The sequence below is a fragment of the Orcinus orca genome, chromosome 2, assembly GCF_937001465.1.
Source record: "Orcinus orca chromosome 2, mOrcOrc1.1, whole genome shotgun sequence".
NCBI classification, from domain to species: Eukaryota; Metazoa; Chordata; class Mammalia; order Artiodactyla; family Delphinidae; genus Orcinus; species Orcinus orca.
In genome coordinates, this window is record NC_064560.1 from 110,231,091 (window position 1) to 110,244,548 (window position 13,458).

At 40.9% G+C, this 13,458-nt stretch overlaps 1 protein-coding gene across 1 annotated transcript in view; it reads left to right on the top strand.

Annotated features, from left to right (window-relative positions):
* FBN1 (fibrillin 1) overlaps nucleotides 1-13,458 on the top strand; it is a 254,971-nt gene that overhangs the window by 213,713 nt on the left and 27,800 nt on the right. The window contains exons 51-60 of the mRNA XM_004281306.3: nucleotides 320-469; nucleotides 815-880; nucleotides 1,155-1,271; nucleotides 3,013-3,132; nucleotides 5,093-5,215; nucleotides 6,498-6,629; nucleotides 8,547-8,672; nucleotides 9,228-9,434; nucleotides 11,245-11,370; nucleotides 11,630-11,752. Coding sequence (XP_004281354.1) covers nucleotides 320-469; nucleotides 815-880; nucleotides 1,155-1,271; nucleotides 3,013-3,132; nucleotides 5,093-5,215; nucleotides 6,498-6,629; nucleotides 8,547-8,672; nucleotides 9,228-9,434; nucleotides 11,245-11,370; nucleotides 11,630-11,752 — 1,290 coding nt within the window. The remainder of the gene's footprint in view (nucleotides 1-319; nucleotides 470-814; nucleotides 881-1,154; nucleotides 1,272-3,012; nucleotides 3,133-5,092; nucleotides 5,216-6,497; nucleotides 6,630-8,546; nucleotides 8,673-9,227; nucleotides 9,435-11,244; nucleotides 11,371-11,629; nucleotides 11,753-13,458) is intronic.

Below are 13,458 nucleotides of genomic sequence, written 5' to 3' on the forward strand. Positions count from 1 at the left end.
TCCTGAAGTCACTGATGACGTCAGCATTGAAATGTGGCAGTGTTGGTTTTTATTATTCACGTCAGGTTATTTTGGAACACTGGATAAAATGAGAAATAATAAGGTAAGAGCCACACAGATTTGTTCATCAGCTCTCACTACAAAAGTTACTTACTACTTTAAAGATCTCAGCTCAGTTACTATTATAATCACTTAAAAAGGGTGACTTTAGTAATGAGAAGAGATCACATTTAACAGGGTGGATTGTTTCTTACTCAGTAGTATACAGTAATGACTTAGTAGGAAAGCAACTGAGGGGCCTCTTGAATTTGTGCTGCAGATTTGCGAATGAGCTACTGTTACGCGAAGTTTGAAGGAGGCAAGTGTTCGTCACCCAAATCCAGAAATCACTCCAAACAGGAATGCTGCTGTGCCTTGAAGGGAGAAGGCTGGGGAGATCCCTGTGAGCTGTGCCCCACTGAACCCGATGGTATGTCTACTATCTGCATTTCTCTTTGGCCATTCAAGGTACAGGCTATAAGACTGTAGACCTTCAAAACGTAAGGCAATTGAATTTTAAGTCCAACTAAAATGTTCACTAAAATGATTTTATCTCAGGAGCTAGGTAGTTATTTTCTTCTGAACTATGTTATGACGCAAAGCTGCCCAAGTCGTAGGTACACCAGCTCTGGGAGCCTTGTTATCTTTCTCTGGTTTCTGGGCTTGGCTTGTTCATCATGTTCCAATGTGTGCAGCTTCCACACCATACTTGGGGAGGAGCCTGTAGTTACTTGCCTTTGGCCCACCTATTAACGAGAGTTCATCTCCACCACAGAGGCCTTCCGCCAGATCTGTCCCTATGGAAGTGGAATCATTGTGGGACCCGATGATTCAGCGGTTGGTGAGTGGCTTGTGCTGCATTCTCAGCATTTCTTAACATTTTCAACCAGCCTCTTCTCTGTCCTTTCTCTAGCTGTTATTTCTCCACATTTATCTTGGAAAACGAAGCTCTTTTTTTTTTTTTGGTCTTTTCATTTAGATACCAATTGTATTATGGTATTGCATGTTAATATTGTAATACTAGATATTTCATCGATTAGGCACTGAAATGATAATTTACCTTTGTGTTTCCAAAAATACATTGTTATTCACTATTTTTTCCTCCTCTGCTTAAGATATGGATGAGTGCAAAGAACCTGATGTCTGTAAACACGGGCAGTGCATCAATACCGATGGCTCCTATCGCTGCGAGTGTCCCTTTGGCTACATTCTGGAAGGGAATGAATGTGTGGGTGAGTAATAAAGCGGTTTCTGTTACTGGGATTTTACAAATCAGAAATTCAGCTATTCAGCATTCACACTAGGGAGAATAAGTACCAAGATGGGACAGAAATAAGTTTTAGACACTTGTTCACGTATCATTCATCTAGCAATACTAGCTGAGTCCCCACCATGCACCAGGCACTGTGCTAGGTTCTATGGCTACAGTAGTGAACCAAGCCAACATGGTCCTTCCTCGCATGGACCTTACAGTCTGATGAGGAGGACACTGAACACGTTTGAAGAGATAGTAGAAAGGACAGCATATATCACGAAAGCCTTTGTGAAATTTAAAGGTAAATAATTGTTAATGGTCATAATCTTATTCTCTTAGTATGTAAAACACAGAATTTACCCAGATTTTGTTACAGTTAGTACTATGAAAGGCTGTGTACCCAGTGTACATTCCTCTTGTTTTAACCCCCTTATTAAAATGTCAAAGAATGGTTCCTACGGCTGATCTTTGACCTCTTTTATCTAAGAAATCCAAAGCCATTCAATGTAACCTAAATTAATAATGGCATAAATGCCGAGGGTTTGTCTGTGTCCATTAAAAGATGTTCTTTCCATATAGGGAATCAGGGTATGAGGTTTTAACTGCCTTTCTAAGCCTCAGAATATAATATCATGCAGATGGATTAAAATATTTCTAATTACCTTACAGCTCTAAAAACCAATGATATTGTGATTTTTATGAACTTGAAAGAGATGTAATATTCTTGAGAGCGAAATGCAGTTTCACAGCAGAACAAAAGCAAAGTTGTCAATGTTTTCTATTCAGTATCTTCAGTTAGTGCTACGATGAATGTGAGAAATAAGCATCCTCACCCAGGGCCTCTCTGCCATACCCTCCTGCCCTCACTTGCTGATTTCAGAACCTAACGTGAGACATAGTCCTTGGTAATAACCCATCACTCTTCTGTGCTCTAGACAGCTGAGATCGCAATGTTATTTCTCTGAAATGTTCCTTTCCCAAAGGAAGGCCCTCTCCCCCAAGAGCTGTGTCAGAATAAGAACAGTCAGTATTCTAGGTGGATGGGTTAGGAGACATACATATTTTTTGGACTTCCTTGGTAAGATTTGTTCTCTCTCCACAGTTGTTTAGAGAGATCATACCCTAAACACATTTTTCCTAGCCTTTCTTCTGCCTAATGTAAACCATCTGGTTTCAACAAAATCAACAAAATCTACTTGAATCTTGACTTTATCTTGTGTATTAATTTTGCTTAACCTCTGGTCTCTTATTTTGCGTATGTTTAGTCTTCTATTTTATATCTGGCAAAAATGCATCATGTTTAAGACTTCTTGGAGAATGATGTAATGTAAGGCCAAACTGGAGATGTATTTCTAGCTTTAAGTAAGCGAAAACTTTTGACTTGTGAGAGACGCCTTGTTTTAACCCTTTGAGTATCTATTCCCAGTAGATGTACTTCATAATGCAGGAGGCTGGGGACACTCATGGTGAAGAGCACTGTAAGGGCTAAGAAGCCCAGGTACCATAACTGTCACTGCCACTGCCACTTAGCAAGTCAAATTTCACAGCTATAAATCTGTGGTAATAAGACCCATGCACTCCTTTCTCAAGGACAGAATGAGAATAAGACAAGATGTTAGAGATAAAAATATTCCGATAGAAGGAAAGGTATTCTCTGAGTCCAAGTCCATTTTTCTCCCAGTGCATCATGTTTTGACTACACTTCTGATCACCTGCAGATACTGATGAGTGTTCGGTGGGCAATCCTTGCGGAAATGGAACCTGCAAGAACGTGATTGGAGGTTTTGAATGCACCTGTGAGGAGGGATTTGAGCCTGGTCCAATGATGACTTGTGAAGGTAAGCCTCTTAAACACAGAATAGTTGGTTACATGTTCTGATCACAGGGACAGTACTTGGTTGATTACAATTCTGAATATTAAATACCACTCAGGGTATATAAAATAAGGAAAATCTGGGCCTGGTGGGCCATGCTATCATTTCTTCTCTATGTGGCCTCCTATCTGCAGAGAGTATCTGAAAAAGATGTAAGTGGTTCATGGCACAAGTTATGCCGCAGCTCACGCAGAGTTCTTGTTGGTGTCTCTACTACTAATATTTATTTTTTATTTTATTAAATTTATTTATTTTTGGCTGTGTTGGGTCTTCGTTGCTGCACACAGACTTTCCCTAGTTGCGGCGAGCGGGGACTACTCTTTGTTGCGGTGCACAGGCTTCTCATTGCGGTTGCAGTGGCTTCTCTTTGTTGCCGAGCATGGGCTCTAAGCGTGCGGGCTTCAGTAGTTGTGGCACATGGGCTCAGTAGTTGTGGCTCGTAGGCTCAGTAGTTGTGGGTCATGGGCTCTAGAGCTCAGGCTCGGTAGTTGTGGCGCACAGGCTTAGTTGCTCCACGGCATGTGGGATCTTCCCGGACCAGGGCTCGAACCCGTGTCCCCTGCATTGGCAGGGGGATTCTTAAGCACTGTGCCACCAGGGAAGTCCTCTACTACTAATATTGAGATACAACACCTGCCTTGTCTACTACCCTCTTTCTTATTTTCCATTCCCCCCCTCTGCAACGTTTTTTCTTTGTATCCCGTGTACCCTTTCTTTTACTTTTTCTTTTCTACTCATAGAAACATCTACACACTGAGATAACCACCAATATCCTTTAACCGTCTGGGAGCAATCACAGCAAAAGAGGCTGTCCATACTCTCTAAGCAACTGTCAGTATGCCTGGTAGGATATAAGGAAAGAAAGAGGGATGTAAGGAAAGGGAGGGAGTGTCTAGAATAGTGGTTCTCAAAGGGTGGTCCCTGGATCAGCCACATCAGCATCACCTGGGAACTTGCTAGAAATGCAGATTTTCAGGCCTCGTCCCAGACCTCCTGAATCAGAAACTCTAAGAGTGGGGCCTAGCAGCCCTCCAGGTAATTCTGATGCACTCTCAAGTTGAGAACCACTGGTTTAATAAAACAATGAAGGGGAGGAGACAGTAAAGTGGGTAGTAAAGTGAGCTCTTCATTAGAAATATGACCCATCAATACTCATAGTCAAAGTTGTTGGTGAATTTTTAAATCATGATCTAGGGTCTCACTGATATTCTCAGTCAGGATCATGGCCCTTAGGGAGAAACATGATAATCAAGATGGTCTGTTTTAACCCTGCTTTTCCAAAACATATTCTGATGGTTCCAAACTATGCAATCTACAGAAACCACTTCTATCTATTAATCTATCATTATTATTATTCCTAGCTATTTAAGGCTAGAACTTGGGCATCGGTGTGAAATTATTCAGAACACCATTTTCTTGGGCATAAGAATCACTGTTACTTCACAGGAGCCTCTCTTATTTGGGGAAGGGGAGGTGGTTAATGATATTGGATGGGTTGCTTCTTTTCTGACTGACAGCAGTTGACTTGGCAGTTGTTTTGGCTGAACGGGGTGAAACTGATCCCCACTCCGTGTGCCTGTAGGGAGAGGCAACTGGTCAACTTGAGACTTCAAAGCCAGGATTTCAGAAAAGCTCCCTATATGTAGGGTGACCTGTAATTTCTCTTCCACCTAAATAGCAGTTAATAGTTATACCAGCACAATAGGCATAAACTGAGTTTGTACTGGAAGAAGCAAGGTGTATGATCACCCTACTTATACCAATTATAAAATAACCAACTCAATTTTATAATTCTTTGAACATCAGAGACTGCTTGGCCTATCCATGTTTATGACAATGAAGCATTACCACTTTTGCTAAAAGTATATTCCTGTTTTTGGTTGGTGCCTATGATCCATTATTCTCTTACTACATTCTGCCACAGATATAAACGAGTGTGCCCAGAATCCTCTGCTCTGTGCTTTCCGATGTGTGAACACTTACGGCTCATATGAATGCAAATGTCCCACTGGATATGTTCTGAGAGAAGACAGAAGAATGTGCAGAGGTGAGACACTCATGTTCAAGGTCATCTAAGCCAGGGAGCCCTAACTTTGTCTATGATGGGAGGTGTCCCTCCAAAGCTTCCAATTAGGAGAGGAAAGCTGGGAATTGGGGAGCACTGCTGTAGTCCATGGATAATATTAGGGTTGTCATTGCTACCTTTTCTCCTAAATTGTAGCTTAAGGCTGAGTCGAAGGCTGCACTACAGATCCTTTTTAGTTCACCATGCACTGCATGCCTGTGACATGCCAGCCATTCTGCAAGGTGTGAAGAAATAAAGGAAAAAAAGACATTTCACCACATGCAAGAAGCTCAATATGAAGAGGTTGAGACAGATATAATCATATCCCAGGATGATAAATGAGAACACAAAAGAAGGAATATGAATATTAAAAAATAATCCCCATCACTAAGGGATATTATAGTCCAAGAATGGGGTAACACATGGAATCTACTTTAAACAGTGCTTACTGAACACCTGCAATTTCCAAAGCACTGGACTAAGCTCTGTTATACAAAGATGGGTAAATCCTGGGGATCCTTGAAGAGCTCTGATTTGCTCCTCCCAAAGTCTTAAATGAGCAGATATCTGTTCTCCTCAAATGGCTTAAATAGATTTTTTCTTAAAGGTAGGAAAACTCCCTAAGTGAGAGCTCCATGTCACATGCAGGCTAAAGTCCAAATTTTTCAGCTCAGATAATACAACGGGGAAAGATAAAGAGAGGGAAATGCCATAGGACAGAAAGTAATGAATGAAGAAGAGCCACACTTCCAGAAAAAAAGGAAATGGAGGGAAGAACTGGTAGAGAAGAAGATATTTGTGGATGCTTGTCTTTTCCTCAAAGTATAAAAACCAAAACTTTCATTATTATATTTCACAATGATTCTAATATTTTGATATTAAGATATAACCTATTATATTGTTATAAGTATTGTATAATGGAAGCTTTGGTTTATTATTATATCCGTATGATAATGCTGTTGTTATAATTATCATATTATGAAAGCCTTTTATAAGGCCTTTTTAGTTCAATTTGTCAAAGAGAATTGGAAATCACACTTCCTGCCTTTGAAGAATTTATCAGAGAGAAATTTCTTCATTAAGTTCAGAGGGGGTTAGAAGACTCCTTCCCATCTTAAGAGACCACTTCCCAACAGTGCAAAAGGAAGTAGGTTAATGCTGAAATAGTGTCAATGAAAATTAGTTACTGAATACCATTTTGGTTTAAAAGGCAGGAAATTAAGGCAGCTCCTTTTATGAATTTGTGGTTGTACATTCTTTCCAGACGAGGATGAGTGTGAAGAGGGTAAACATGATTGTGCTGAAAAACAGATGGAATGCAAGAACCTCATTGGCACATACATCTGCATCTGTGGACCTGGGTATCAGCGAAGACCCGATGGAGAAGGCTGCGTAGGTAAGGGCATCCCCACCAGAGGAGCTTTGAATGAGTGGGAAATGACAAAGGACAGAAGAGACGTGGGCTCTGAGTCTTTGTGGACACTGTGTTCTTCTTGCCTCTCTTACCTCATCTCATGACTTCCTGTAGAGGTCCCCTTGCCTCTCGATTATCTATGAATTCCACCAGCAACATCATTCTCTTCCTCTGAGCTGGCCTCTGCCTGCTTTCTAGGCCCATTTTGCTGCCAGGATTAGAAGACCAGGTATTTCCTCTAGCCCCTTCCTTTGTTTTTTATACCCCTTTGTTGTTTTGGGGTCAGTTCTTTCCACCACATTGGAATACCTCTCTGTTGACTTAACTTTCTACCACCACCCTGACATTGAGTCCAGATGCCTGGTCCCTGTGGCCCGGGAGCATCACTAGACCACGGGGATCTACATCCAGAGAAACTGCTCTTGCCTAGATTGAGGCCCAGGCGCTGGTATTTTTTAAAGCTCCCCAGGTGATTCTAATGTGGCTTCAGCCTTGAAAACCATAGTAGACCAGGGATTGGCAAACCACAGCTCTAGGGCCGAATTCAGCCTGGCAGTCTGCCAGCTGTCTTTGTAAATAGACTCATTGGAACCCAGCTGTAACCATTCATTATTTTCCATGGCTGTCTTCATGCCACAACAGCAGAGCAGAGTGCAGCAGTTGCAACAAGAGGTCACATGGCCTGCAAAGCCTAAACTGTTGACTGTATATTATATGGTAATACTATAACATTCCTGTTACTTACAGAAAAAGTTTCCTGACCTCTGCTTTAGTCCGTAAATATAGGAAAAAAATACTAGAAAATTCCCACATGTATCCTTTTCCTTTTTAATATTCAATCACATCAGGAAAGTATATTTTATGTTGGTCAAGAAGCTTAAGAACCTCATTGTCCTCTTACTCTGTAAGATACAGAATTAAATGGAAGTTGAAGAGCAGACTTCCAAAGCACAGAAAAAGCATGTGGATTTATGATCATACACTGGATCTTCTGGGATCAGTGATTTTCAGCCTCAGGTGCACACTGGAATCACTCGGAGAGCTCAGGTCCCACCTCAGATATTCTGATTTAATTGGTATCAGGGTGGCCTTGGCATTGGGAATGTTGAGCTGTTTTAACGCTGTTCTGAATGTCACCTTCCAAGCCTCTGCCTCTCCTAAGGAGATCTCTGCCTCAGGGGCTTGAAACTATTCTCAGTTGGAAGCGCCTAGGCAAATTACTTTACGGTCTTTCTAAACAATCGTAAGACTCTCCAGCTATTTTAAGGCTTTTTTTAAACCTGGGAGACTGAATTATGATTCCTTAATATTATTGAAGTATTATAATAAGCATAATCTACATTGAATCAGAAGATTCGTATAGATAAACTCCCTCAGGTCAAAACTGACCATCACAGACATTATTCTAGTGAAGTACTGTAATATTTCTTTAACAGATTGATCTTAAGGTTCTTTTCCCTTCATTTAAAATAATCTTTTGAGAATCCCCTACATGTACAGATAAGAGAAGTTTTAAATTTTATTAAGTGAAAAATGTAAATGTACCTAAAATGCTATCATCTGTTTAAGTATATAAAAATGCTATCAATTACGTTTTTAAAAGGGTGGAGGTACATGCATGAATGGTTGTATTTGTTTGTATGGGCATAATTCATCTCTAGAAGGATACTTTAGAAACTGGCAGTAGCACCGGTTGCTTCCCAGGAGGGGAGTTTGGTGGCTGGGGAAAGGGGAGGGAGGGGCACATTTGCTGAATATTCTTTTGTACCTTTTGGATTTGCAACAATGTGAATAGATTACCTATTCACAAACTAAATTTTTAAAAGAAAAAGAATCCATCTTTGTACAAAGCAGACAGATGACTCCTCTTGTTTTTGGCCCTTCAATTAAACCACACAGATGAGAATGAATGTCAGACCAAGCCTGGGATCTGTGAGAACGGGCGCTGCCTCAACACCAGGGGGAGCTATACCTGCGAGTGCAATGATGGTTTCACAGCCAGCCCCACCCAGGATGAGTGCCTTGGTGAGTACAGATGACAGGATGCTTTTGTAACCCCCCACTGGGACACTTGAAACCAGATCTCTTATTTGAAATGATAGAAACTGTTTAAAATGTTCATATTTTGGAGATGACTCAATGACCGTGATTGTCCACTGGGTTTAGCACCACCCTGCCGCTAACTTCTTCCTTTGCTAATTGTATCACTGAATCACTTGCTTGGAATTTCTTTCTCAGCTCCCTTTTGAAGCCCTTGATGCTCAGGATCAGTTTCCAAGTGTTTCTCTGCCCTTCTCTAGAGAATGACTATTCCCCCATATTTCTGGGAGCAGATAGAGTGATAATCTTGTTGAGGCCAAGGCCTTTCTGCCCACTTACTGAATTTCTTGTCTTTCTTCTTTTCCCCAGATGTCATCCTTTCTCTCTTACTGCCGCTTCCAGCTTTCCCTTCTTGCTCCTTCTCACCCAGGGTAAAGTGTTAACATCCTTCTTGGGTTTTATATCTGACCAAATTCTGAATACCTTGTTATGCTCCTAAAATTCCCCCCAATTCTTTTTGCAATATCATGTCCCATCCAGACAACCGGGAAGGGTACTGCTTCACAGAGGTGCTCCAAAACATGTGTCAGATCGGCTCAAGCAACAGGAACCCAGTCACCAAGTCTGAATGCTGCTGCGACGGAGGAAGAGGCTGGGGTCCCCACTGTGAGATCTGCCCTTTCCAGGGCACTGTGGCTTTCAAAAAACTCTGCCCCCATGGCCGAGGGTTTATGACCAACGGAGCAGGTACTTTATTTTGTTCTGATTTTTGACCAACAGAGCAGGTACTTCATTTATGGTCCGAAAATACTTTCAGGGAATTTGTTTCATGAAGAACAGGTGAGAATACAGAATCTATAATATGGGCCTAGGCTGAATTGCATAGTATAAGTTGACAAAAAGAGGCTTCATTATGGTATTTTAGATATTCAAGTTCATGTAGCCGAAGTGTCCTTGGTCTGATTAAATTGTGTGTGCTTGAGTCCCTGCCTCTGCATTACAAGTCCTCAACTTTTCAAGCCGAAGTTTGTTATAAGTCAGTTACTGGTTACTCAGAATATAATTTTTTAGATAAACTTTGGAATCAATGATCACTAAACTCCTAAACTAGTCCGCCAATGTGTATTTTATCTCATAAAATTGGCTGAAATATACTGCATGAAAGAAGTATAAACAACGCTGATACACAGTCAGCCTTCCATAGCTGTAGGTTCCACATCCGTAGATCCAACCAACCCTAGATTGATATCGATTCGAGGCTGATTGAACCTACAGTGCCAACTATACTATGCCATTTTATACAAGGGACTTGAGCGTCCGTGGATTTTGGTATCAGTGAGGGGGTCCTGGAACCAATGGCCTGCATATGGAGGCGATTGTATTGGCAATTAAGATAATTGCCTCTGGGAAACTGCAAGTTGCTTGAACTTGCGAGGGATGAGGAGGAGGCTGTTGAGGTGTCTGAGGCAACTCTGAAAAAAAATTTCAGGATTATGTTTGTCAACTGAAATTGTTTTTAGTCTCATGAAAGAGAAAGGAGAAAGACTTTTTGAGCTCCTTGGGAGGAAATTAGAAGTGAGAGGAGAAGAGATTAAAGAGGATTTGTGTTCATGTTAGAAAGATGTGGCTAATGGTGGAATAACAGAACTGGATGTGGTAAAAGACAGAATAGATAAGATGGAATGACCAAAAGCAGTTTATGATTCTTTGGAGGATATGAAAATGAGATGGTGGAAAGACTTTTCTTGAGACCAATGCGGGTATGCTAAATTGCATTTCAGAGTAAACTTGAAAAAAATCAGGAAAAATAAGAGCTGTTGATAGAAAATGGTTACTTGGCAATCAAAGGCTAAGAACTCCCTTGGTATTGGCATCCCGCCAAGCAGTAAGGAAATAGATGGGTCAAGATATGGGGGACAGTGTCTTTAATGCCCAATAGTACATATTGACCAAATCTTTCTCCCTGTGGTGGAGCTGTGAATAAGGGTCTCTCTTCCCTAGCAGGCTGCAAAAACTCAGCCCAGTGATCCACTGATGCCTCCCTCAACCAAAGGAGGGAAGTTTGGTCCCATTTCCCCAGTAGTGTGCAATCTGTTATTTTTCAGGATTAACTTTAAACACAACAAAAAGAATAGAAAGAAAACTTTCCTTATTTTGGACATACACTATTAGAAGAAAATGGGATTTCCTTACCAAAAGGATCTTCTGCTGTGATTCATTTATGAGATGTCTGGAGGAGGCAAGCTCGATGGCGTGAGATGGAGCAAGGCGTTAAATATGTCTAGATGTCGTTCTCTGGACCCAATGGAGAAAAACAATATAAATTTAGAAGAGCAATTATTAAGTTTTCCCCTATAGTCTAATAAAGTTATTCATTTCCCTTTCAATACAGTTACCATTACATATGAAACGTATGCTGTCATCCCTTTGGTTTAATTCATTAGGTCCATAATATAGTCACACAGTTTTAGTATTTATCGTGAAGTGACCCCTATGTATGAATGTTGTCCATTTTACAATGTCTTTCTCATTTTACTTTCTACTCATTAAATTATAGATATTGATGAGTGCAAGGTTATTCATGATGTTTGCCGGAATGGGGAATGCATCAATGACAGAGGATCATATCACTGCATTTGTAAAACTGGCTATACTCCAGATATAACCGGAACTGCCTGCGTAGGTAAGTGCTCTATTTCTGATGCTCAGGTTTACTCCCAGGTGGAAATTGTACATTATGGTGAAAAAAAAAAAACCACCCTCAAACTAAAAATCTAAAAAGCCTGTGTAATTTCTTAAGGAAATGTAAGACAGTGATCAAAGACTACACAGAATTTACTTCTTCCTTCCTCAAAACTAGGATTCTTTGTTAGATGCTGTGGGTATTGAGCATTTAGGCATCTTTTTAGATGGGCGGTCACATTGTATCTCTTTGATCGTAGATCTGAATGAGTGCAACCAGGCCCCCAAACCCTGCAATTTTATCTGCAAGAACACAGAAGGGAGTTACCAGTGTTCATGCCCGAAAGGCTACATTCTGCAGGAGGATGGAAGGAGCTGCAAAGGTAAAGTAGAATTTGCCTCCACCCACTCATCTGTCTCCTGGGCACATGGTCGCATTCCTTGTGCCTTTGAGGGATCCAAAGCTGAAAGACCCTCTCTGCAGGCAAGAAGTGCTTCCCTGGGGTAAGTGCCTCCCTGTGACCCACCTCCTATTCTAGTTGGAGGGAGGCTGAGGCCAAGGGAGATTGCAGAGGACCAGTGGCAGCAGCCATCCTCACTGCCTGCCCCATAGGCATCCATGGGGGATGTCCATGAGCATCTCAGACAGCAGGGCCAGCTCTCCAAGGCTCAAGTGAATCAGATACCTGATCACATTAATGCAATAAATAGAAAACAGAAAGGATGTAATCAGTCTATTCAGTAACTATATAGCCCAGTATGGTCCTGCCTACCTCAGGTTAATCAGTGCCATGATCCTAGAGAACACTGTGCCTAATTAAGTAAACACTTTGTCTAGGTTTTTGTTCTGCAAAATAGGGCCATTCCTGACCCCCAGCAGCTTATTTGAGACACAGTTATTACAAAGAATTAAGATACATCAAAACTCTCTGCAGAAATTCCTGATCAACCAGAAGTTACCCTTTGCAAAATTATATTGGTATAAATTTGTTCTTGTAATAATAAGAACTTCACATATTGAGTGAACAGCACAACTGAGTCAGACTCAAGGATAATTTGAAGAAGGAAAGGTAGACCAGATGGCAGAATAAGAGTTAGTGTGTTCTGCCATGAAGACTGGGGGGAGGAAAAGGGAAGTAAAGGAAGTTAAATGGTAGGATGGAGTGGAAGAGGAGAGCAAACAGAAGTAGAGCCAGCAACCCTTTTCCTCTGTCTGCTGAAAGGGGGAGAGTTAAGAGGCAGGTAATACAGGATAACATATGGACAATGCTTGAAATTTTCCTGTGCAGCACAAGTCCTATACAATCCTGCAGTATGGGGAGAGGAAGTTGAGAGCTACTCAAAAATTCTGCCTTAAAACATAGAACTTATTCTACATCTGTGGATCACAGTGAGTTCTGGGCAGCGTGAGGCTACAGCTCACAGCCACAAACTTATTTGTGTAAATGAAAAACCAACTTCAGGGGAAAAATGTCTCTCAGTGTGTATACTAACTGTACGAATCAAAACAAATTTACAGCATCTTTCTAACTTGTGGGGGCAGAAAATCCTAAAAATGTCTAGCAATTAAGAGACGGAAAATGAAAATAAATTAAATGTATAGTAGTAGTTATGTTCTTTTGCAATGTATTAATATGAAAAACATCTGTAATACTCTAAATTTTAGGAATACAAAAAAGTTTTACAGATCTACTTACAATATAAGACTCTTTCTCCTATTTTTCTCTTAAGGTCTAAATTCTTCTACATACTTGGCATATATGACTAAATATCAAAATGAGTGGTGCAGATACATGTATTATTGAAACAGAGGAAAGAGGTAGAAGGATGACCCCAGGGGAAATGAAGGACCAGCACTTACCCCATGAGAGATGGGTAGGAACCCAGTAAGAGGAAAGAAGGGGATTCTTGGATGTGAAAACAGCAAGTGTTGCTGTTCTTAATGGTGTAGTTAAAGATAGTATTGTAAGGTTGGAGGCAGAGACAAGATGGTGGGTTAGAAGGATGTGACCTCACCTCTTCTTACGAAAACACCAAAATCACAACTGCCTGCTGAACAACTATTCACAAAAAAAACCCACTGGAACCT